General features: G+C 35.7%; 1 protein-coding gene across 4 annotated transcripts in view; it reads right to left on the bottom strand.

Moving 5' to 3' along the window:
• Positions 1–25160, bottom strand: part of LOC138819703 (kinesin-associated protein 3) — a 118838-nt gene that overhangs the window by 81813 nt on the left and 11865 nt on the right. For all 4 annotated transcript variants that reach the window (XM_070011212.1, XM_070011214.1, XM_070011213.1 and 1 more), the window contains exons 2-9: positions 20147–20278; positions 16952–17106; positions 13850–13905; positions 13109–13250; positions 6127–6226; positions 4052–4176; positions 2868–2966; positions 1358–1536 (exon numbers count right to left, since the gene is read on the bottom strand). In XM_070011212.1, coding sequence (XP_069867313.1) covers positions 1358–1536; positions 2868–2966; positions 4052–4176; positions 6127–6226; positions 13109–13250; positions 13850–13905; positions 16952–17106; positions 20147–20278 — 988 coding nt within the window. The remainder of the gene's footprint in view (positions 1–1357; positions 1537–2867; positions 2967–4051; positions 4177–6126; positions 6227–13108; positions 13251–13849; positions 13906–16951; positions 17107–20146; positions 20279–25160) is intronic.

Below are 25160 nucleotides of genomic sequence, written 5' to 3'. Positions count from 1 at the left end.
GGCTTCATCAACTGAAAGACAAATGATATTTGATCCTTGAAAATAATGTAATAATTAACACCACCCACTATCTACCAGACCTTGAACAAGATCAAACACAAGCTCATCTTGGCCTTTAAGGGTCCCTTATTCTAGTAAGAATGAACAAGTAGGACAATGAATGTACTATGTGATTGAAAATAGACAATCTGATAAAAATTCAATGCACAAAAGTACTCTGGATACAATATGGAAGAAGGCATTAACCTATGTAGAAGAAAAGAAGCAAACAAAGGAAGGAAGGGAGGGAGGGAGGGAGGGAGGGAGGGAGAGAAAAAAGGGAAGAAAAGAAGAGAGAAAGGGAATGACCATCTAGGATGTAGAAAAGCTAATGAACGGGTGTTTAACAATAGAGGAGTTTAACAATAAAGGGATTTATTGAGGAATCAGGACATAAAATGTATGTGAGGATTGGCAGAAGCATAAAGACAGTTTTAGATTACAAAGGAAAGCTTTTAATACTCTGCTAAATTAAAATCATTTTTATGCTGGACTTATCAAAATTAAAAACTATGCTCTTCATAGGATAAGGGAATTAAAAGGCAAGCCACTAAAAAAGAAAATTCTTGCAAACATGACTGATAAAAGGGATAGCGATGCATCAAAAATATAGAAAAACTCTCAAGAATTATTAGTAAGAAAAATCAGCAATCTATGTAACCATATAGCCTCTCTGTTGTCCCTCTGATAATTGCATTGATTCACTTTTTGTTATATTAATAATTTACTATGTGGACATAATCAATATTATATAAGTAATATGATATAACTTAAACACTAATTGAGAGAATATTTCAGGTACATATTTATTTTTAAATATCTGTCTAAAAAGTAAAACAGTGGTAGTTCACATCAATAGCACAAATAACTAAAACTTTAAATGGATAATACAACTTTATAAATGGATAATCCATCTCTATACTTTGTGCGCGTGTATGTGTGTGCGTGTGCTGGTCCCAGGGCTTTATCTCAGAGCTTTGTGCTTTCCTCACTCAGCTTTGTCTTGAGCTACGTCCATCCCAGCATTCTGTTGTTTAACTGGAAATGGAATCTCACAGACTTTTCTGTCTGGGCTGGTCTTACATCTAGACCCTCCAGGCCTTCACCTCCTAGGTAGCCAGTCTGACAAATATGAGCCGCCATTTCTTGGTCCCTCACCATTTAAAAAATGAAATTTCTAGAGGCTATAGCTGTTAGGGCTACTGTAAAATCTTCTTTCAGATTTACCTTAGGAGAAGGGTAAATGTTTACTTTTAATCAGAATATCTTAATATGGATATGGCTATACTGGTCTGTATAAAGAAGCTTTGAAAGTTACCATATCATTTTTATTCTCCATAAAAATGCTGAGTTTCTTTAAGAATGATACAACGAGAATGAGCAGCTCAAAATTGTCCCGATCAAGAGCCTTCACCAGCATGTGAACAATATTCTTATTTCTCATCTTCAGTTCTGTACGAGTATCCTCAGCAAGATTTAGAAGCAAATAAAGAGCAACTAGAAAAGTAAAATAGGAGAGTTAAGTGACATACTGAATCAACAATTTAAAAAATCATTATCCACCAAGATAACAGATAAAGTTCAAAACAGGTTTTATATTAATTTGTAATTTTTACTGTTAAAATATATATCCATGCATAGGCATCTGGGTATATATAAGAATATATAAATAATATTCATTACTGTGGTGCTGAGGATATTACAACCCAAATAAGACAATGATTCCTACTCTCTTGCAGCTTAGAGCTTCAACAGTCATCAAATGACAACTAAAGGTAGATAAATCATAAAACAAACAGGGAATAATAATTTTACATGTTCAGAAAATAAGTTATCATAAAATTTCAACTAAAGGCTGCTCTGTTAAGAGCTATAATGAAAAAACACAGCATACCTAGAACAATATTTGAGATACCAAAATCTATTTTTATGTTTAAACTGACTTTGTTAGTCACTATAAGAAAAGGGTATATGAAGTTCAGTAATACAGCTGCTATGCCAAGATAGCTGAGGTTCATGTCTACTAGTTCTAAAGTAAAATTTCTTTTAGATCCCTGTAATAAATATGCTTAGTTTCTTAGAGGAAACTCATTTGATTATTCCCATCAGTTACTAAATATTATATAATAGGTATTTTACCTTGATTGACAGAGCATATGTACACATACACACACAACTTTGAAAATCTGGCATCTTCTCCAACATTCTGAGCTAAAGTATTCAACCCGAAATCTTCAAAAAATTCAATGTAGTTTTAAGCTTTAATATTTATAAGGTGATAAAAATATTTAGGGAGAAAACAAATATTTCCATGCGTAAAATATTATCAAATGAACAATGAGCTAAACTAAAAGCCTCTGGCTGAGCACCAGTCAGGGCTAAGACCCTCATCATCGTCACCATCACAAGACTGCATCTTATCAATGTCTATGAAACCATATATTGGAGTCTTACATCCTTTGATAAAGCTTAGGAAGAGGGATTCTGTTTAATTAAACAAGAGTAATATCTTGAAAATTTCTACATGAACTAGGAGAGCAATAAAAAATCATGTTATAAGTAAGCTGGATATTGAGTGACAGAAGATTGTCAATGAAAAATTCACACTGGATTAGAGCAAAGTTAAGATGTAAGCAGGGAAAACATATGGTGAAATTCAAAACATTATCACTCAAACTAAAGATAGAAGAAACTGAAACATATGAAAGTTTATCTAACTTTCCATTATTCTCATATTAGCTCACTAGCTCACTGGTGTGACAAAAATGGAACCAAGCATTTATATAACAAATACTTTCTGGATTTTCTATTAGTTTAGGAATTCATACCTCGCAGTAGCTGCTCCTGTTTTACCACAAGTCCCTGGTATTTTTTAAATGTTTTTTCATAATCCTTTTTCAAGGTCTGATTTTCAAGGTCTTCATCAAGTAAAAAAACAAAAACCAAACTTAAGTTAAGGATCATACATACAAACTGAAGCTAAGGAAACCTACTGAAAAAAATCTAGAAGAACAGCACTCAAGTTTTACATGCAACTTTTCTAGTTTTATTTTCTAACTAGTAATTTAAATTTTTCTCTGCACAATAATTGAGCTAGAACAGACATCTTGACCACATTCTCAAAGGTTTTCCAAGGGCCTAAGTGAGGATATGTTTGGATTTCATCTAATACTTGGATTCTTAGAAATCCTATGCGACTATTTTGTGTAAACTGGGAAATCTGTAACTTTCAAAAGAATATCAAGTGGACCCATGCACAAGATTATTGCCGTGTGCTTGGTAAGAAATGTATGCATTATCCTGCCCATGTAATTGTAGCCCCTCTGTACAGTATGTTCTCAAATAAAATAAAATAAAATTAAAAAAAAAAGATTATTGCCGTGAAGAGACTTAGAACACTAAGAACACTAACTTTCACTTTAAACACATGCCCAGAACATTCAAAGGGCGCAGATTCAATCTAAGAGGTCTTAGCTTCCTGTTCAGACTAGAGATGTTAAAAGAGAAAAATGTTGTGAAGAATAAGATCCACTTTTTCCATAAATGAAAGGTCAGCCATGTGTTATACTCTCTCAACAGGAATAATGTTTTCATTTTAAAAGGTATAAACAAACATTGGCTTCAAGCACAGGTCCTAAATTTAACCACAAAAAAAATAAATCCTCACTTTTTTTTGCACTTAAGTAGAAAAATATACCTTGCCCGACAAATAGGAGCTTAGGCTAGCTTCAACACAAAATGTGTATCCATTCCTATCAAAGAAGTCTTTGTGCTTGTGAAGAACCTAAGCAGCAGTAGCGAGTGGCACTTCCTAAGAGCAAGCAATACAGAGTAGCCACTTTGAGACTCATGCAGTTATCAACTACTGTCTCATTATTCATGGTTGTAGAGATGACAACCTGATTGTTTTAATCTTCATTAACTTTAAACACATTCTTGCGTGATTCCATACAATGTAACTAGTAATTAAAAACAATAAAAAAATGACAGAAACAGAACTCTAAAAGGATATCAGCTTTCTTCTTTTTAGAGAGTTCTTCTTGCCAGAGCTCGTGTCTCTTTAACTCATGATCAATGATATTCATACACAGAGCTCCAATTTTATAGTGAGTGATAAGTCCATGAAACTGAGAAAAGCTTTAAAGAAGAGATTATAATATATAATTAGTGGCATATATTTTGTTGATATAGAAAATTTAGTTTCAGCGAACACTGGCATACCCATGTATAAAATATATAGATTAACATATCCATAGTATAATTATATACATATGTATAAGATATTTATACATATATATGTATATATCTATAACCATATATATGTTTATATAAGTTTTAACATACCTCCTTTAAGTATTATTAATTTTAAGAATTGAATACATTTTTATTATTAACAATTATAACTCCTGAGATAATCTATGATGAAATTTCAGTCTACTGTCTAGTAAAATTAATAATGTAACAACATTAGAGGTACATTTTATTTACTATATAAAATTAACAACAACTGGGCGCTGGTGGCTCATGCCTGTAATCCTAGCTACTCAGGAGGCTGAGATCTGAGGATCATGGTTCAAAGCCAGCTCAGGCAGGAAAGTCCATGAGACTCTTATCTCCAATAAACCACAAGAAAACCAGAAGTGGTGCTGTCGCTCATGCAGTAGTGTGCTCACCTTGAGCTGAAGAGCTGAGGGATAGTGCCCAAGCCCAGAGTTCAAGCCCACGACCACCACCACCACCAACAACAAAAGTAACAACAGAAAATAAACCTGTAACATATTAGCGACCAGCGACCAGGTTTTACATGTTTGATAATTATTCCAAGGAATAATCATTCCAAATATTCCAAAAAATATTTAATTGCTAATGTTGGCACATTTTTAGAATAGAGGTAATAGTCTCTAGAAATTGGCTAGACATTCTTTATATCATGTCTCTTAAGAATATATAAATGTTTGGGGAGGCGGGGGGAGGCTGGGAAGGGATGGGAAGGGAAAACAAAGGAGGAGGCTACAATGCTTGATAAGAAATGTACTCATTATCTTGCCCATGTAATTGTAACCCCTCTGTACAGTATTTTCACAATAAAAAATAAAAAAAGAATATATAAATGTTTAGATACAATATTATTTAGTCAGAAAGAGAATGAAATCTTGCCATCTGGCCACATGGATGGAACTGGATGAAATGAATTAGGCATGCCCTTGACTGTATGTGGAAGCTAAAAAAGTTGTTCTCATTTAGGTAGAGAGTAGAGTAGTGGTTGCTAGAGGTTTATAGAAGGGCCAAGAGGAGGGGAGGAGGCAGGATGAACACAGGTGCCAAAATACATAGGAAAAGGCCTAATAATGTTCTATAACACTGTACAACTGCTATAGTCTACAACATTTCACAATATATGTTTATAACGAACTGGAAGAGGAGAGTTCAAACATTCCCAGCACAAAGAAATGATAAATGCTGAAGGAAACAGAAATGCTAATTACACTGATGTGATACCTGTCTACTGTCCACATGTACCATATGTATGTATATGTGTCCATATATATTCTAAAAATATGCACAAAATTCATAGAGTATTATTGAAATACAAATGTGATTAAATCCGACACATAATATATAGCATGTATGTACTTGTTTCTGGACAGGTATGCATATATAAAACAAAAGCATTTACTAAATACTCTAAGAATTTTAAATTTTAATCATTTAACTTTAAAATCTATATGAAGGACACTATTAATATCTAAATTTTACACATGAAGAAACTGAGGCATAAGTAGAATAACCAAGATCACATAGTTAAATAGGAGGATGCAAATTGGTCCTCCCAAAAGCTATCCTCAAGCTCTTGGCTCACTGAACCAAGTGTGTGTGTGTGTGCGTGCGTGCGTGTGTGTATGTGTGTAGAGGCAAGAGTGAATACAGACCAAAAACAAGAATAACTGAAAATGACAGAGAATCAGCAACAGGAGTAATATATTGCTCAAAGGTCAGCACACAGCACAGCCAAGACTGAGTGTATCACTGAGCCAGTGATATACACACATCAATTCAGACTAGGTATATTACAGTTCTTATACCTACCTGGAAAAGCAGAAAAAGATATAGATTATGTTTGTGGCTAACTCGACACTCTGTTTCCAGTCTTCTCTTAGGACTCTTGCTAGTGCACCAAGGGCAGTTTCTGAAGAAAAAGAAGATATACACAAAAGGTTATCTGCCTTGCTTCTCTGTAAATGCTGATTGGTTTTAAATGTCTACTGATCAATAAATAATAAAGAGAAAATGGAACAGGGACAAAAAAGTAGGATGTTTCCTTCCAACATAGGAAGCTATTTTGAATGCTTGATCTATGTAGTCTATGAACATTATCAGCATTTATTATAGCTATTAAATATTCAGTTTATTTCAGCTTTCTGGCTATTTAGGTGGTGAAATAAGAATTAACTGTATTAGTAAACTACTTAGTGGTGATTTTAGCAAATAAAAAAAGACCCTTTGATAGCATTTTATAGTATTTACACATTCATAATGTAGAACACTGGAATGTTTTGTTTTGATTTGTTATTCTTAAGTCAAGGTAGTAAATTTTAGTATGCAAAACTTCAAAAAAAACCCTATGTATTAAAGAATCTAACTCAAAATTAATCTATGAATTGAATGTGATGACAAACAAAATTTCATGATATTCCACTGGATACAGTTTTATGAAAATAATAATAAGCAAATTCCTAAAGGAAAAAGGCAAATTTCTCTTACATATTCTAGAACTCTAGTCAAGATATAAAACAATAACTAACAGTATAATATTAGTATGAACTCATCAAACAGACTAATGGAATGGAGAGGGAGATCAATAAGTCAGATTTATGAATAAACAGAAATAGTACCTAGCATAGCACTAGTCCATAAATTATCTAACCCATAATAGAATGGTAGGTATATTGTACAAAATGTATGTTGAGTACTGAACACTTGGAATAAATGGATATTCAATGTGGAAAAAATTAAAATGAAATGCCTAACCTCTCACTTTGAACAAATCTCAACTGTTAGACAAAGGATCTCCAAAAACATATTCTGTAGGAGAATGGGAAAACTGAGAAAACAATGAAGTTTTTCATAACGGAGGAATAACCTAAAGGCTTAAAGAAATTCTCAGTGTGTAGTGAAGAAATCACCGCCATTCCAGGCGTATAATCCTGGCACACAAGCCTATAATCCCAGCTATTTAGGAAGCCAACACAAGGCCAGGCACGGTGAGGCATTCCCATCATCCCAGCCAGGGAGAGGCATACAGCATGAGGACCATGGCCCAAGGACAGCCAGGGAAAGAATGGCAGACTCCACACGGAAAGCATGCATAAAGCAAAAAAGGCTGAGGGTGTGGCTCAGGGGGAGCAAAGTTACTTGGGCCCTGAGTTCAAACACCAATACTACCAGTAAAGATGCTGAGATCTGTGGTGATTCATCTTGCCCTAATTCTATCTTCACCACGGGGTTCTGGGAGTGTTGAAAACAACAGCATCACAACTCTGACATCTGTGCAAGCCAGGAGGCTGGCAAGAGTCGAGGAGAACAGTCTGAGGCTCCCCCAACGTCCCCACATCCCACCCCAAACTGCCCCTATGACTTGTCCTTGTGCTCCATTACAACTGCTCCTTCTTGGGAGCTGAGTGTCAAGTCTCTGACTCGAGGCAGTGCTTGCTGTGCATATACTTGGGGTATTTGGTGGAAACTATAGATGGTAACAACACAACTGTAGCTTCGCTATGTTGCAAAAATTGACAAAAACAATCTTAAAAAAAAAAAGACAGATGAATTCTGAAATCTGTTTGAGAGGGCAGATGCCCCTCAGCAGATGAATGATCAAGAAAATGCGGGATATATACACAGTAGAATTCTATGCTTCCATCAGAAAGAATGATATTGCACCATTTGTAGGAAAACAGAAATACTTGGAAAAATTATATTCAGCGAAGCAAGCCAGACCCAAAGAAACATAGGCGGCATCATTTTCCTCATCTGTAATGACTAGAATATGTCTAGGATAGTCCTAGCAGAGGATCACAACAGCTCAAAAGCTATGTGCGTATGACTATATAAAATGATGCTTATCGAAATGAACTCCAAGAAATGGAAACAAGACGTTTTTGTTTTTGTTTTGCCAGTCCTGGGGCTTGAACTCAGGGCCTGGGCACCGTCCCTGAGCCTCTCTGTGCTCAAGGCTAGCGTTCTACCGCTTGAGCCACAGTGCCACTTCTGGCTTTTTGTGATTATGTGGTACTAGGAATCAAACCCAGGACTTCATGCATGCTAGGCAAGCACTCTACCACTGAGCTACATTCCCAGCCCAAGATTTTTTTTTTTTAGTGTACTGTTTGCAGTTATTTCTTTTTGTTTTCCCTTTTGGTTTAATCCCTGGTGTTTTTGATTTCTGTACCCTTTGTCATGTATATTAGTTCATTTTATCTGGTGACTTTACCAAGCTCTAGCATACCCTGGAGGTCTCAAAAGCCATGCATAGGTGCAGAGTAGTGTACTTCCCAGGAAAAAAATTGGGAAGGCCCAAGCTCTCATCTCTGAATGAAGTGAGGCAATGTACAAGCCAGAAGTAATGGCATAGTATTGTATAATGGAGCATTAAAGGTGTGTGTGTGTAGAACATGCACACACAAGTACGTGCATGCACAGACACACGCACACACAGACACACATACAACAATCCCCTCAACAAAGTCTGAGAGACTTATTGTCTGCCATGTAAGAAAACTTCTTTATAAAACAGCTGACCACTAAGCTAGAGCAAAGAATTCAGTGATCATATTACACAAAGGATATAGACATTATGAAATGAATTCACAAATCTCACTAAACAGAATCAACAGCAAGCTTTGGAGGTAGTAGAAATCTGATTTCCAAAGTTGTCATTTCAACAGGAACAACAAGGCATGCAAAGAAGAAGAATAAGGCCTCTACTCAGAAATCAAACTGCAAACACAAACTGCTCATGAGAAGACAAAGATTATACTTACATAAAAACTAAAGAAAACTATCTCTAAAGAATTACAGGCTTGGCTGGGAAGGTGGCTCAGTGGTAGAGCGTTTGCCTTGCATACCTGAGGCCCTGGGTTCAATTCCTCAGCACCACATAAGCAAAAAGAAAAAAGCCGGAAGTGGCGCTGGGCTCAAGTGGTAGAGCGCTAGCCTTGAGCTGAAGGGCTGAGGGACAGCGCCCAGGCCCAGAGTTCAAGCCCCATGACTGGACCAAAAAAAAAAAAAAAAGAATTACAGGCTTGTGCCTGTAATCCTAGCTACTCAGAAGGATGAACCCTGGAAGATTTATTTGAAGCCAGCCTCAGCAGAAAAACCTAACAAACTATCTCAAATTAATTAGCAAAATGTCAGACTGGAGCCATGGCTCCAGTGGCAGAGCCAGCCATGAATAAACAAGCAGAACAGAGCCTGAGGTCCTAAGTGCAAACTGTACTAACGCACATGTACACATACACATACATATACACACCAAAAAAAATTTTTAAGGGAAGTCTGTGAAGGTACAAGAATTATGTCTTAAAGGGTGCATATTATTTTATAAGGGGCCAGACAGAAGTACAAAATTCACTTTGGGAGTGACACCCTTCCCCCCACCAATGCTAAGTCTGGTTTACTGTGCTTGCATTGGAACTTAAGCTCTAGGCCTTGTACCCGTGCTCAAGGCCTGTGGCTCTATCACTTGAGCCATACCTCCACTTCCAGATTTTTACTAGTTAATTGGAAATAAGAGTCACTTGGTCTGTCTGGGATTGACTTCAAACCTAGATCTTCAGATCTCAGTTCCTAAGTAGCTAGAATTGTAAACTTTAGCCACTGGTGCCTGGATTCGCCAGGGATCTTAATAAAATATATGAATTAGAAAAAGAACCCATTCTATGAACACAAGCCACTTTAGATTCAATGTGAGGAAAAGAAAGAAAAAAGATTGAAGACAAAATAACCAGCGTCTCAAAGGCCTATGAAGCACCACAAAACACAACATGACAAGAATCTCAGAAGCAGAGGAGAGTAAAGGGCAGAATAAATATCTAATGAATATTAGATATATATACTTCCTGCTTATTGAAAAATCCTAATTCACACTGCCAAGAAGCTTAACAAACTCCAAGTAAAATAAAACTCAAGGATATCAACACTAAACAACTTTATAGTGTTTAAGTGGCAAAAAAGAGGGCACAAAGAATGATGGAGAAAAGCAAGTTGACATCTGCATAGGACCACAATACGGTCAATAACTGATTTCACATCAGAAACAGGAGTCAGGAATGCAGAGAGATAACAACATTCAAAGTGCAACGGAATTCCTGTCAATCAAAACTTCTATTTCCAGGGCTGGGAAGGTGGCTCAGTGGTAGAGCGCTTGCCTTGCATGCATGAGGCCCTGGGTTTGATTCCTCAGCACCACATAAGCAGAGAAAAAAAAAAAAAAAAGCTGGAAGTGGTGCTGAGGCTCAAGTGGTAGAGCGCTAGCCTTGAGCTGAAGAGCTGAGGGACAGCGCCCAGGCCCAGAGTTCAGGCCCCATGACCGCCCCCCCCCCCCAAAAAAAATTCTATTTCCAGAAATTCTCTTTTAAAACAGGAAAAACTCTTGGGTAAATGCCCAAAAGTAGGATTGCTGGGTCATAGGGGAGCTCTAGGTGAAGTCTTTTGAGGAACCTCCATACTGCTTTCCAAAGTGGTTGAACAAGTTTACATTCCCACCAACAATGAAGTAAGGTTCCCTTCTGTCCACATCCCCTCCAGCATCTGTTGTTGTTAGAGTTCTTGATTTTTGCCATTCTAACTGGAATGAGGTGGTATCTCAATGCTGCTTTGATTTGCATTTCTTTTATGGCTAGGGATGTTGAGCATTTCTTCATGTGTCTATTGGCCATCCTTCTTTCTTCTTAAGAGAAGTTTCTCTTTAAGTCTTTTTTTTTTTTTTTTTTTACCAGCACAACTATGTTTATTGCAGCATTATTTACCATAGCTAAGATATGGAACCAACCCAGATGCCCTTCAGTAGATGAATGGATCAAGAAAATGTGGTATATATACACAATGGAATTCTATGCCTCCATCAGAAAGAATGACATTGCCCCATTTGTTAGGAAATGGAAAAACTTGGAAAAAATTATATTAAGTGAAGTAAGCCAGGCACAAAGAAACACAGGTCCCATGGTTTCACTTATTTGCAATATCTAGTATATGTATGAGTCAAGCGGAAAAAGTCAGATAATGTGATGTTAGGAAAATGAATCCTTAGATAGGTATTTTAATGTTTTTTTTCTTTCATGCATGTGTTTGTAACGCATTTATAAGTTTATTTCTTTGTTGCTTTGTATGTCCCTCCCCCACAGTATAATCCCCGCTTTCAATATATTTGATGTCAGTACAACTTATGGAGGAGATGGGGAAAAACAAGTCATTTAAGGATTCAGATGGACCTGTTGCAACAATGAGAAGTACAAATTGTCATGTCAAAAAGGAGCTTTACAATGTCGGTGGGGGGAGGGGAGCAGGGGGGGGGAAGGATTGGGTGGGGGGGAGGGGGGAGGCTGGGAAGGGAGGTGAAGGGTAAACAAAGGAGGAGGCTGCAATGCTTGGTAAGAAATGTATGCATTATCCTGCCCATGTAATTGTAACCCCTCTGTACAGTATGTTCACAAATAAAATAAAATTTAAAAAAAAATAAATAAAACAGGAAAAACTCAATGCTTGGTAAACAAAAACTTTAAGACAATTTAAAGTATCAGGTTCTCTTCTCCAGAAGTACTAAAAGGAATATTGAGCTAAAATGAAAGTACACTATTTAGAATTTATATCCACATAAAGAAATTCAGAGAGGGGGAGCGGGGAGGATTGAATGGGGAGGCAGGGGGAAGATGGGAAGGGATGGGAAGGGGAAACAAAGGAGGAGGCTACAATGCTTGATAAGAAATGTACTCATTATCTTGCCCATGTAATTGTAACCCCTCTGTACAGTATTTTCACAATTAAAAAAAAAAAATTCAGACTACTGGCAAAAGTAACTACAAAAGTAACTATAAGACATGACAAAAATTTCCAATGGTTGTCTTCTATCTGCCTTATAAGAAAAATGTATAGAATGGTACTTACATAATATATATTAATGAGCTTGTAATATACAAATACATATTTGCACAATGTAATAGAACAAAATGGGTTATTAGAGTAAATATTTGCATATTGTTAAAATGAAGTTGGTATGAATTTGAATAAGATTGCTTGAAATTTTTCTCTCAGATAAAAATAATTCAGGAAAACAAGACCACAAAACCCTGGTAGAAGCTGGGTGCTTGTGGCTCAAGCCTGTAATCTAGCTACTCTGGAAGCTAAGGGTTGCAATTCAAAGCCAACCCAGGCAGGAAAGTTCTTCAGACTCCAATTAAATATCAAAAAGACAGAAGTAGAGGTGTTGCTCAAGTGGTAAAATGCCAGCTTTGAGAAAAACAGCTCTAGCTCCAGGACTGACAAAACAAAACAAAACCCAAAACCAAAACAAACACTGGCAAACTAGAAAATATCAACACAAAAGAAGGAAATACTGAAGGGATAGAACAAAAAAGGCAAGAGACACATAGAAAACTATTATAAAAATGTCTGCAAATATAAAACAAATCTTGTATGTATAACAAATATAAAATGATGCAAATCCTACTTTATGAGTGATTTCATTAGTGTAAATGGATTAAATACTCCAATGGATAACAATGGATTAGAAAAACCCACTATGATACCATGATCCAATCAAACCCTACCTTCAATAGAAATTCTTTAGATTCAAAGACACAAATGATAATAACAAAAGGATAGAAAAGAATAAGCTGAGAGAGTCAGAGAGAGAAAGAGAAGGAGGAAAGAGACTCAGAGAAAAATACTCCTAAATAAAATGATTCATATTTAGAATATAAATATTTAAGACATGAAAATCACTTGTGTATGCATACACATAAGATATGAATACAAACTTCACAGAGTAGGAATGCTTTTTATAAACACAAATCACCATTCAATAGTAGTTCTTCCAAGTTATCAGGATTTCGAGCAAGCTGCAAGATCAGAGCAGAACCCCGAACCTTGTCAGGAATATCTTCATATAATAACTCAATGTATTCATCCATATCATTTATGTTAGCAATTTCATCAATCTGAAACAAAGATATAAGTACTCAACTACAGATTCGTTGTCAAAGAAATGATACTTTGTGATACTATCAGAATTAACAAATTACCAATAACTTATAGCACCCAACTTTTTATAGATGAAGATTTTATGCCCTTGGATACTAGGACGTAAATACAAAAAGCATGAACTATGGCTAAGAGGGACATATATAAACTCTAAAGTTTGTCTATCAGCATAAAGAGTTTGATTTAGTTTTTGTCGTGCTGAGGATGAAAACCAGGGCCTTGCACATATTAGAGAAGCACTTTACCACAGTCACATTCTCTACCCCATAAAATATTCAAAATATAAAGTATTTTACATAGATTACTAAGTAATTTGTGTTTACAGAAGTACATTAACTGGTATTTTAAAATATACTATTATAAAAACATCATTTAAAATAAAAATTATGTCTAAAAAGCACACCAATGTTTGTCATTGTTAATTACTTATTATCTACCTTTCTCAAGGACCTCTAAGTTCAGTCATCATTGAAAATTCAACATTTTATTAATGTGGTTATTTGCAAAAGTATCTTACAATTAATCCTTTATTAGATCAGGATTCATATAGACTTACTTCCATTCCTTCAAAAGGAGGTGGATCTTTGGGCTTGCTTGATTTTTCTTTCTTTTCTGTGAAGAATGAAACAAATTTAAATGAGAAAAACTACATTTTTAGTTTGGAGAAATTTTTACTTTCAGCTGCTCTGTTTGATTCTTTATATCTGGAAGCTACTAAAATGAAATTTTTATTGAAATCTTTTTTCCATGTGTAAAAAAATGCTTTTTTATAATTCATTCAGCTAATCCCAATGATGCTATCAAAGGAGGATACTATATTATTATTACAAACTAATAAAATATATAACACATGACAAAATTTATGTTGGGCAGTAACTTTAAAGTCCTCCTTGGCTAACTTTTGGGATTAAGTATACAGATAAATTCTCCAATAAGAGCCAAAATAGTAAATTCTAAGTATGCCTATTTTCCCCTTCCTAATTCAAATTTAAGGCAGGAATAGGTAAATGAGTAAGGCAAAGAGAAACATGAGTAATATTAGTAAATGAGCAATATGAAAACTAAAAGTTAGCAGAAAAAATAATAAAAGTAATGGGTAAATTCATAAGCTAAAATAATTGATTCTTGTCTGACAAGTCAAATTAAAGTAATAAATTAAGACAAACACTTAAAATTATATTAATTGAATTCTTACTTATTCCCAAATAAAATATTCAAAGGCTTTGACACAATCTGAGACATTTATTATACTGAGTTATTTAATTAGAAGCATAATTATATTTTCTATGAGCCTAATCAAAAACAAAAACAATGAATGCATATTAAAAGAAATCAGAAATATCAAAATTTTGGTTTTAAAGCTAGCAGATAAATATACATATAATACAATTATCCATTATTGTAGACTATTAGGAAAGAGGAGACCAGAGAGTAGAGGAGATAAGAGAGAGTAAGCATGTATACACGCATGCAAATGAATTACAAATAATATCAAAACACATAATATACAACAACGAAAATGTCACAATAAAACTCGTTGTACAAACAATGTGATATTGAAAATATGGTTGAGTAATGTGTTTGTCTGGAAATGGTTGAAATGCTAGAGAAAGCCTGTTCTTTCAAGGAACACAAAGATAAATAATTTTCAGAAGACAGCCACCATTCTAGATAATGTCCTTATAAGCTCAACAGCTAAGTTTTGCCTTAAGTGGACAACTTAGTATGCGAGAAGTTTCAATCAGCAAGGAAAAAAATGAATTATACAGTTATACAGGACCACCCTCTAGGGCAAGGGTTCTCTGGCTCTGAAATATCAAATACCAAATTAAAATGTTAAGAAAAACTGAATAATTAAAAATAAGCATAGATTAAACATAGCAAAGCACTGCATACAGTCATCAACAATAATATCTAGAGAATAACATTTGTTGAATTATTTTGTCCATATATGATGACAAAATTTTCTTTCATATTTAATTTTAGGAAAGAGAAAATACTGACTTTCCTTGAAAACTCATTCTTTTCTTTTCATGAGTCTACAGGTGTTTTATTATAAATGCTTCTAAAACTACTGATTTGGCACTAGGAAAAGTTAATTTTAACTATTGTACAACCTACATTATTGTACATACAAAAGTTCAAACATTGATGATTTTGCTCACTTCAAATTTATTTGAAGATGTTATCTCTCCTCATATAGATAGCCTAACAAGATTATTCTGAGAATATTTGTATAATTTTTTTTCTTGATAATGTTTTCTATATCTTGGTAGGTGAGCACTTTACTGGTAAGAAGTATACTTCAAGTTCAAAATGCCTTTTTTGCTTTTAAGATTAAGTGTACAGCCATTCAGTTCATTCAGTAACATGTACATGCATCTGTTAAGATTCAGTGCTAGCAGTATTTCTTAGGCACAGGTATTTATTTGCTGTAAATATAGAGAAGACTAATCTGGGCAAAAAAAATCCCAAATAAAATGTTAATATTTATGTACTAAGCCCAGTCCAGATTTGAGCACAGACATGTTACTGTAAAAGTATCACATTTTGGAATGTTTCAATGTTGAAGAACCATACATTTGGTAAATAGTGAAATGGGGATAACTATTCAAAACTGAGAAAATAACTCAAGGATAGAGCATTAACCAAGCAAGCAAACCAAGTGAGAATGAGGCCCTGAGTTGAAAACACAATACCTTCCACCAACCCCACACATAAAACACCACCACCACCACCAACAAATACCAACTTGCTGGGTGCTGATGGCTCATGCCTTTAATCCTAGCTTCGAAGGTGGCTGAAATCAGAGGATCAATGTTCAACACTCTGATTGATTGAATCCTCTGCTATCCTGAGTGGAAGAGTCTGTGAGACTCTATTGACAACTAACTAGATTGGAGGTATTGCTGAAGTGGGACAGGACCACCTGTGAGCAAGCAAGCTGAGCAAACCTGGGGAATTCAAGCCCCCCCCCCACATAATCTGTTTTTATTTTTGTAAATTAGTACTTCTTAGTGCTAATACTTTACTTGCATAATTCTTTCACTGAGGAAGTGAGGATAGGAAAATGGCAAATATATATTGGGGAATAAATAGCAAATAGATACTGGGATGTTCCAATAGTTACATCTTTAGGATAGACTAAGGCATAGGATATATATTTTAACACTTAAACAATCCATTCAACTAATAAATCAAGTATCATTAATAAATTTGGAAATTTCTGAACTTTTTTTGGATCTGGTCGTGGGGCCTGAACTCTGGGCCTGGGTGCTGTCCCTCAGCTCTTCAGCTCAAGGTTAGCACTCTACTACTTGAGCCACAGTGCCACTTCTGAACTTTTTAACTCTAGTTAGGGCACATAAAATAGGTTTTATACTTCAAATTCTCTCCTTTTATTAGTTTACAACCAACAACAGATTCCTTATTTATTCCTTATTTTGGTAAATATATATTCCTTACATGTAAAATGAAACAAATGAGATTGTTTTATATGGAAGCATAAAACCTACCACACTGAAAACTAATATGCTTATTCATTCTTCCATTAGTTTACTTGTTCATAGCACATGTGATAAACCTCACTCAAACTCAAAGAAGCTGAAATTGTAATCCAGCTCTGACTTTGCATTTAAAAGTCTGGCACTCCACTCACCTTTCCCTGACCACGAAACCCGGCGGTTCTGTAGGTAGTACAACAGCTGCTCCACATCGTTCAATTTGGAGGGGTGGATGAGTTTACACTCTTCAACCACTTTTCGAGCCAGGGAAGTTATGTCTGTGTTAGCATTCAGACTTTTCAGACGAATACTGCAAGGATATCCAAAAGTCCAACTCAGATATGGTAGAAGTACTCCACAGATCCAACACTACTACTTTAAATTAAGATAACAGAGTCTATATGCACTTGTAAAATCTTAATGAAGTATTACATATAATTATGCTTAGAAAATTTAAGGGAATTATTTTCTATGATTTGGACAGAGAAGCTAACAAAGGAAACAATTTTTTTTTCTGAATCTCTAGGCAGGACAGCATATTCAGAGGTCCTGTTCTAATGCAGCCTTTCAGATATAAAAATATATGAATCTTTAATCAATATTGATTTTTGAATTCGTACTGCAACAAGTAAATCATTTTCTTGACCTTTCCTACTGCTTTTTTTTTCTAGTTAAGGACAAGACAAAACCTTGATATTTTTAGATTTTAATTGCTTTGCTGGCAAGAATATAGAAAGTAGAAGAAAAGTGAGATGCATTTTAAGACCTATATGGGAAACTTTGAGTAACAGATGAATAAAATTTACATGTGAATTAGTACATCAAAAATGTTTAACACTCCCTCCCATCATCTGAATATAACACAAGTGATTCACTAACAAGCCAAGAAAAGATGGCGCAGTCTGATGACAAATGCCTGTTACACAGATTCATATATGGGAGAGAACGACAAAACAAAAATTGGATTCAGAATAAAAGTTAATGTAATGACAAAACACTCTCAAGTAGATGCTTCTTTGCAGATCTTAAATTTAAAAAGAGGAAACCAATCAAGTCTTCATCCTGTTGAATGATTTCTTAGTAAAAGGACCAGGGTGGAGAAGTCAAGGAAATGGTCTGGGAAGCCAGTAGAATGAGTTAAGATATTAATCCCAATAAAATCTAAATCTTGTTCTTTAGAGATTCACCATCAAAAGATATTTTGGTGGCTTCCAATTGTTGGCAATTAAAAATAAAGACTTTTGCTGGGCAAATGCTAGATAATATGGTTAGCCTATATTTGGTTTTTCTTGCAAAATATATGCTTATTTTATTTTCCCATCAGCTATAAATGAAAGTCCTTATTATTCCACATTCTTGCAGAATCTGCTATTGTTAGCACTTTGCACTTTAGCCATTCTACTAGTCTACCTTATTGTTTTAATATACAAAGGCTTACAAGCTTCTTTTAGGTGTTTTCTACCACATACATAGTAGCAACTTGATGCATCCTTTCCTACTCAGAGTAACAGACAGTTCCCTACACCTTCATTTGTTAAGAAGACATGAAAAAATACAGGTATATTGAGAAATGTTTTAGAAAATTTTAGCTGTATGGGTACTGGACCATTCCTATAATCAACGTATAACATTTTCATTAGGCACTTCATGCTTATTACCATTTATCAAAAACTTTATCACTTGTATTATTTTTGGACCATAATCATCAGTTTCTCAAAACAAAATCTGTACAAAACTGGAATTCTCATAAAGACAAGCTTGTAAAATTTCTTTACCATATCTGGGCCACAGCCTTGATGACTCCAACTTAATTAACAGGTTCAATTCATACCTCTCTCATCCTATATGAGATTCCCTTCCACTACACCACTGAGAAAATTTCTTGAATTACAAGCACATTTTCTTTGTGTACAACAATATGATTACTCTCCAAATCCTGGGCAGCCAGGATTGATTTCCTGTTTGAGTTATTCAGGTCTTTTCTTGCTAAGATTTAAGTGCACATACTCTAGTCACAGAACAGATTCTTATCTAATCACAGAACAGATTCTTATTCTTGTTTCCAACTCCCTGCTGAATGTAATTCTTGACTAGAAAGTCTGAAGATTTTAAAGCACTAATATTTTCGTCAAATTCTACATTAAAAAACTAGTGAGGACACTTTAAGAACTAAAAATTAAATTTGTCTTGAAGTATGGATACATGAGGTTCTAAAGTCAAAGAATCCAATCTGCTGCTTTTCTTGGGAAGTCAAATAGAGATTGTTATGTGTTCTCAAAATATATAGACTTTGGCAAGCAATCACTCAAACATAAATGGAAGGGAGAATGTGACCAAAAGGTGCTGTACTGTGTAAGAATGCATGTGTAAAATCTCTCTTTATTGTAGAGGATTCATTCATTTTTAATGCATTATTAATGTCAGTTAGCCTCCATCCAATCTAAAGACAAAGGACAGTTAAGGTGTACTTAAGCTACTCAGCAAGTTCTCTTGAAGACTGCTATAAGCAAGGGTTTCCTGGCTGCAGCACTATGAATCTGTAGGTGGCTAGCATGTGTAGTACATCATAATTAGCAACAGTCAGCTGGCCTCTAGCCAATGTATGGCCATGCCCTCCTCCTCCTTACAAAATATCTACAGACACTGCTAAATATCCCCTGTGGGAAAAACCACTCTCAGTTGAGGATCATCACCATACACTTCACGTGCTAAATATTATCACATGTGTTCCCAGTAACTCACAAACCAGGAAATAGTAGAATTTTCTCTAACTAGTTACCAAGTAAAAGTTAGGTCCTTTCATTTTTTTTTTTATGGAGGAAGGAGGGTTGAATGAGAATATTAGTGACTCCCAAATCTAAATTTCTGAAAAGCGATGGAAGGAAGGCAAGATCATCACCAGCACAAATCCAGACTAGTGAAAAAATCCAGTTCCCAAGGGACAACTACAACAGCAACTAGGAAAGTACACAAGATACTGGGAGAACTAAAACTAATCTCTTGAGCCAGAAAAATCTTGTGATATTACTAACATGTTGCAGAGGACTAGATTTTCAAGTGAATATTCAAGTTCTGTGTCCTAACTGAGAACTTCTGAAAGTCATACTACTTCCTGAAATTCCAGGAAAGAGAAAACCTAGGGTTTTTAATTAAACTGAAAAGCCCCATATACATATAACATTTATGACTGACTTTACAAGTTAGTAGTGACAGGAACATTTGATTTGGAATAAATATAGTTACAGTTTAATGTAATTTCTCTAAGATAACCTATCTCTAAAGAACGCTGTGATCACCTACTGCCTATGAAGATCAAAGTGGCATCAGTTCTGTGTAGATTCACTACTTACATTTTTTGGCATTCCTTTCGTTCTCCTAACATGGGATCCCCCATTTCTCCAAGAATGGTGGCCTCCACTTCATACTGAACAATGAGCGCTTTTTCTGATGGGTGTACATCAATATTCCCTCCTTTAACTTTCCTGAAATACAAAAAAAAAAAAAAAAACTCATGACATGGCCGTGATTTTTAACTAGTTCCAAAAAATACAGGCTGGTTTATATATGCCTTTGATTCAAACTTACTTTTTTAACTTGGGACAAAAGACAACTGCATAAAGTACCTTCACATAAATAGTGCTACCTTTGAAAAATACAGTTACCAAAAGTACCATGCACAAAGAAAATGAGTGAAACAAGCAATTAGGATGTCCTTGAAGAGAATGACAATGACAATAAGACTTATTGTCATTCTCTTCAACATCAAAGATAGCTACCTCTAAATTTGTATTTTAAAAAATAAACCTTGTCTTTTCCAACCATGTGAAAGGTTAGAATTGTCAAGATGTAACTATTTGGGTTTCTTTTTTTTTTTTTTTTTTTTTTGTCGGTCGTGGGGCTTGAACTCTGAGCCTGGGCGCTGTCCCTCAGCTCTTCAGCTCTAGGCGAGCGCTCTACCACTTGAGCTACAGCACCACTTCCGGTTTTCTGGTGGTTTATTGGAGATAGGAGTCTCACGGTCTCTCCTGCCCGGGCTGGCTTTGAACCGCGATCCTCAGATCTCAGCCTCCTGAGTAGCTAGGATTACAGGCGTGAGCCACCGGTGCCCGGCTCTATTTTTTTCTTAAGATACGTTTTTATTGTAACGATACTGTACAGAGGGGTTACAGTCACATGAGTAAGATGAGTACCCCCTCCTTTGTTTTCCCCTTCCCTTCCCACTTCCCCAACTCCTCCCCACCCCAAGTTGTAAAAGTATTTGGGTTTTTCTGTATGATAAAGAGCTAGTGAACTACCGAAAACAAAATAAAAATTTAAACAGCTTTCTAAAAAGTAAAATAAACCTACCTAATCCATTTACTTAGATCACAAAATGACATAATGGAATTATATAAATTATAATATATAATGTATCATGTACTGTTTACCATGGCTGTATAAATTATAACATTAGTTTCTAAATAAAATCATAACCACAACTAGGCCACATGACAAATAAACATTTACAAAACTTTGAATGTTGGACAGTCATTCACCTCAAATCAACACTCATCTCCATATATATTATACTCTCAGTAGTAATTTCAGAAACACGCCAAATACATTTAATTCCCAAACCCCTAAAGTTACAAAATGAACTGCAATAAATAATGTATTAATCAGTATTTGTTGCTTTACCACTTAAAATGATAAAAATGAGTTGTACTAAAGGAAATTAAACAATGGAAACAAATTTCTCACTCAATCACAGCTAGCCAGCTAGGTCTTAGAATCTTTTAATCTGATGAGATATAATACAAAATACAGTAACATGTCAAATTTATTCAGATTACATTATATTTAAGGATGTTCTTCCAGCTAGGAATACTTTGACTCATTATTATCAATGTAATTTCTAAAATGATCCATTTACTTGAATTATTTATGCAGAGAAAGGAAAGGCTCTGGAGTCAGTATTAGGAAATGCACAAGAAAAATGGAAAAATAAAGGTGCTAAATTATTTTGCAAATACAATTGTGGGGATTTTTTAAATCTCTATGAGCCGAGATACTTTAGAAGGGTAATATAAATCACACCATCTGTAACTGTATTAACTATGTTACTTTGGGGGCATAACATTCTTAATCATTGACTTCTGAAATACATCCTTATGTTTGCAGACTTCATGTGGTTTCTGATATTACAATGATCTCTGACATACAAAATAAATGTCTCTTCCATTCATTACTAGTTTTCTTGAGAAACAAAAATAAAAATACTTGGCTTTTCATTAAAAAGGTATTTTTTGAAAAATTATTGCTGCCAAAAGGATTATAAAGTTGTGTCAAATAACAAATGAACATGTATACACCTGGCACTATGCAATAAATCATAGGCCACTGCAGAATGCCAAGAGTTGTCTTATGCATTACATCTAAAAAAGTTTTGCTTAAAAGTCAGGTATTTAAAGACACTGAGAAGGAAAATCTTTGATATTTACTCATATTTATAATTTCTGATGGATGCCATCAAAATAAGTTTTGCATTTCTGCTACCAAGATAAGGACTTGATAATGAAAATTTACAGGATTAGGTATTTAAAATCAACATGTATTTCAAGAAAATTTAAAAAGCTGAGGACTGATATATGTATGTTTGTATCTGTTTGAAGGCATAGAAAACAAAAATAAATCACAGTGCTAAGACCCAGGATAAACTGAAAATGGAGAGAGGTAGGTCAAATTTGAGGCTGCTTTGTCCTAGGGGATATTCACTAATTGAATAGTTATCGCTAGCAGATGTAGAATCTTTTAATAGTCACATATGACTAGGGACACAAAAACTGAGTTCAGAGTACTCAACAGCAGTTGCCTTGTTAATGCTCTAAACTATGGGCTGAAAGCAGGAGGACTATATTCTAAGACCAACTGTGAAATGAATGTAGACTTGTCCCCAATATGCTACCAACTCTAACTTATTATATCTGAAAACTAATTAAGAGGACCCTCGATTTTAAGTGCCCCTTTACTATCTAACCATGAAAAAAGGAATCCTCTGAATAGTAAGAAATAATCCTAAATCTTAAAGGACTTGTGTTTTGGTTTGCTTTTTGCTTGTAGACAGAGGGCCTTGCTGTATTATCCAAGTTGGTCTTGAACTCTTGGGCTCAAGCAATCCTCCTGCCAAGCCTCTACAGTTGCTGGGCCTACAGACACACTTCATGTGATTAGTGTCCCAGCTCCCAATGGGTTTTAGGGTACTTATATTCATCCATGATATCAAATCAGAAACAGCGTATTTGTGGTTAATAGTTAACATAACTAAAACAACAGACAAAAGGATGAAGAGTGAAAGTTTGATTCAGAGCTATACATTGAGTAGGCATAGTATATATGAGTGAAGTCCTAGGACAAGAGACGAGAGAGCATGCAGGCAAAAGAAATATATTAAAAAATAATCATGGGCTGGGAAGGTGGCTCAGTGGTAGAGCGCTTGCCTTGCATGCCTGAGGCTCTGGGTTCGATTCCCCAGCACCACATAAGCAGAAAAAAAGCCGGAGCCGGAAGTGGCGCTGTGGCTCAAGTGGTAGAGCGCTAGCCTTGAGCTGAAGAGCTGAGGGACAGCGCCCAGACCCAGAGTTCAGGTCCCACGACCAGACCCCCCCCCCAAAAAAAAAAAAAAATAATCCTAACAGTAGCGAATATAGTGACAACAGCAGAGTGGGGAACTCCAAAGGCTGGCGTTTCCCCAAACACTGAAAAACAGAACCTTACTGGATGTGTAGAAGATAGCCCGCTGTTTACAGTGCACAGTGAGTGTTTCCTCGGAAGAAAGGTTACACAAGCAGGGTAGATCTTTGTGGGACTTCCCCTCAGCACGAGGGTTTGCAGTCAGGTATGCTCTATGAGTTGAACTGTGCTTGAACCCCCTGTGGGCTTCGACCTAGCCTCACACAACCTTGAGGATAGCAGCCAAGTACCGGTTGTGGACAGCTGACTGCAACAAGAGCCAATGAAACCCATCTCGCCACCAATTCTGCTTTGAACCTGCCATGGAGTTTTTAAGCCATTTCCATTTGGCCTGACTGGGAACTGTGTCAAGATGGCACAAGTTGCTGCAGATAGTACTAGTGCTGTGCATTAGTAGGCACGGACGTATGCTAAGGCCAGCTTCTGCACCTCAGACTGGCTAACTTCACTGGAGCTATCTTATCTTCAAGTTTGATTATTCTTTCCTGTGCTTAAATCTGCTGTTGAACAGCCCTGCTACTATTTTCCTTCACTTATTCTGCTGTAATATTTTTATATGAACCCTTTCATAATGCATGTCATTTTTTCCAGATTGACTGCATTGTTTTATTTTATTCTATTATTATAAAGGTGATGTACAGAGGGGTTGCAGTTACGTAAGTCAGGTAGTGAGTACATTTCCTATCAGACAGTGTCACCTCTTCCTTCATTTTCTCCCAGTTTTCTTCACTCTCAACCCTCCTCCCCTCCGTGGTTTGTGTGTGTGTGTGTGTGTGTGTGTGTGTGTGTGTGTGTGTGTGTTTGTCCATCGTGGGGCTTGAACTCTGGGCCTGGGCACTGTCCCTCAGCTCTTCAGCCTCAAGGCTAGCGCTCTACCACTTGAGCCACAGCACCACTTCCTGTTTTCTGGTGGTTAATTAGAGATAAGTCTCACAGACTTTCTTGCCTAGGCTGGCTTTGAACCATGATCCTCAGATCTCAGCCTCCTGAGTAGTTAGGATTACAGGTGTGAGCCACCGGCGCCCAGCTCATCCCATGTATTTTTACTAGTACTATTTATTTGTATTTTTATTGATATGGTTTATTTATTGAAATAATACTTTCTGGCTTTCTTTAATTCTTGTTCTGGTTTTCTTTAGTTTTTTAAACATATGTATGACAAATGATTTAAAGTATTTGTCTAGCAACCTAATGTTTATTTGGTATAACAGATTTTTTTTCTAGCTCAAATACAGCAGAAGCAAATGGGCTATAATTTCAGTTCTTTCTGCTGAAATGTGGGTATTTATTATGATGTACCAAAAAGGATGAAGTAAGAAACAAAAGCAAGGAAAGAAGGGAGAGAGAAGAAACAAGGGAGAAAGAAAGAAGGGAAGAGGGGGAGAGGAAGAGAAACAGAGACATTAGTGGTAAAACTGCTCTGTAAGAAATGCTAACGGGGGTCCTTCCGCTTGAATTGAAGGAGACACTAGACAGTAACTGAAGACATGCGAGGACATAAATAATATCGTTAAAGATAACTACTAGTAAATATAGAGGCCAGTATAACTGTATTTTGAGTTTATAATACCTCTCCAAATGATTTACAAGAAAAATATTTATAATACTAATTACAAATCTACCTTAGTGGACACA

The sequence above is a fragment of the Dipodomys merriami genome, unplaced genomic scaffold, assembly GCF_024711535.1.
Source record: "Dipodomys merriami isolate MVZ:Mamm:240054 unplaced genomic scaffold, mDipMer1.0.p SCAF_81, whole genome shotgun sequence".
Lineage (NCBI taxonomy): Eukaryota > Metazoa > Chordata > Mammalia > Rodentia > Heteromyidae > Dipodomys > Dipodomys merriami.
The sequence above is the reverse complement of the archived record's forward strand: the minus strand, read 5'-3'. Positions and strand labels throughout refer to the sequence as shown.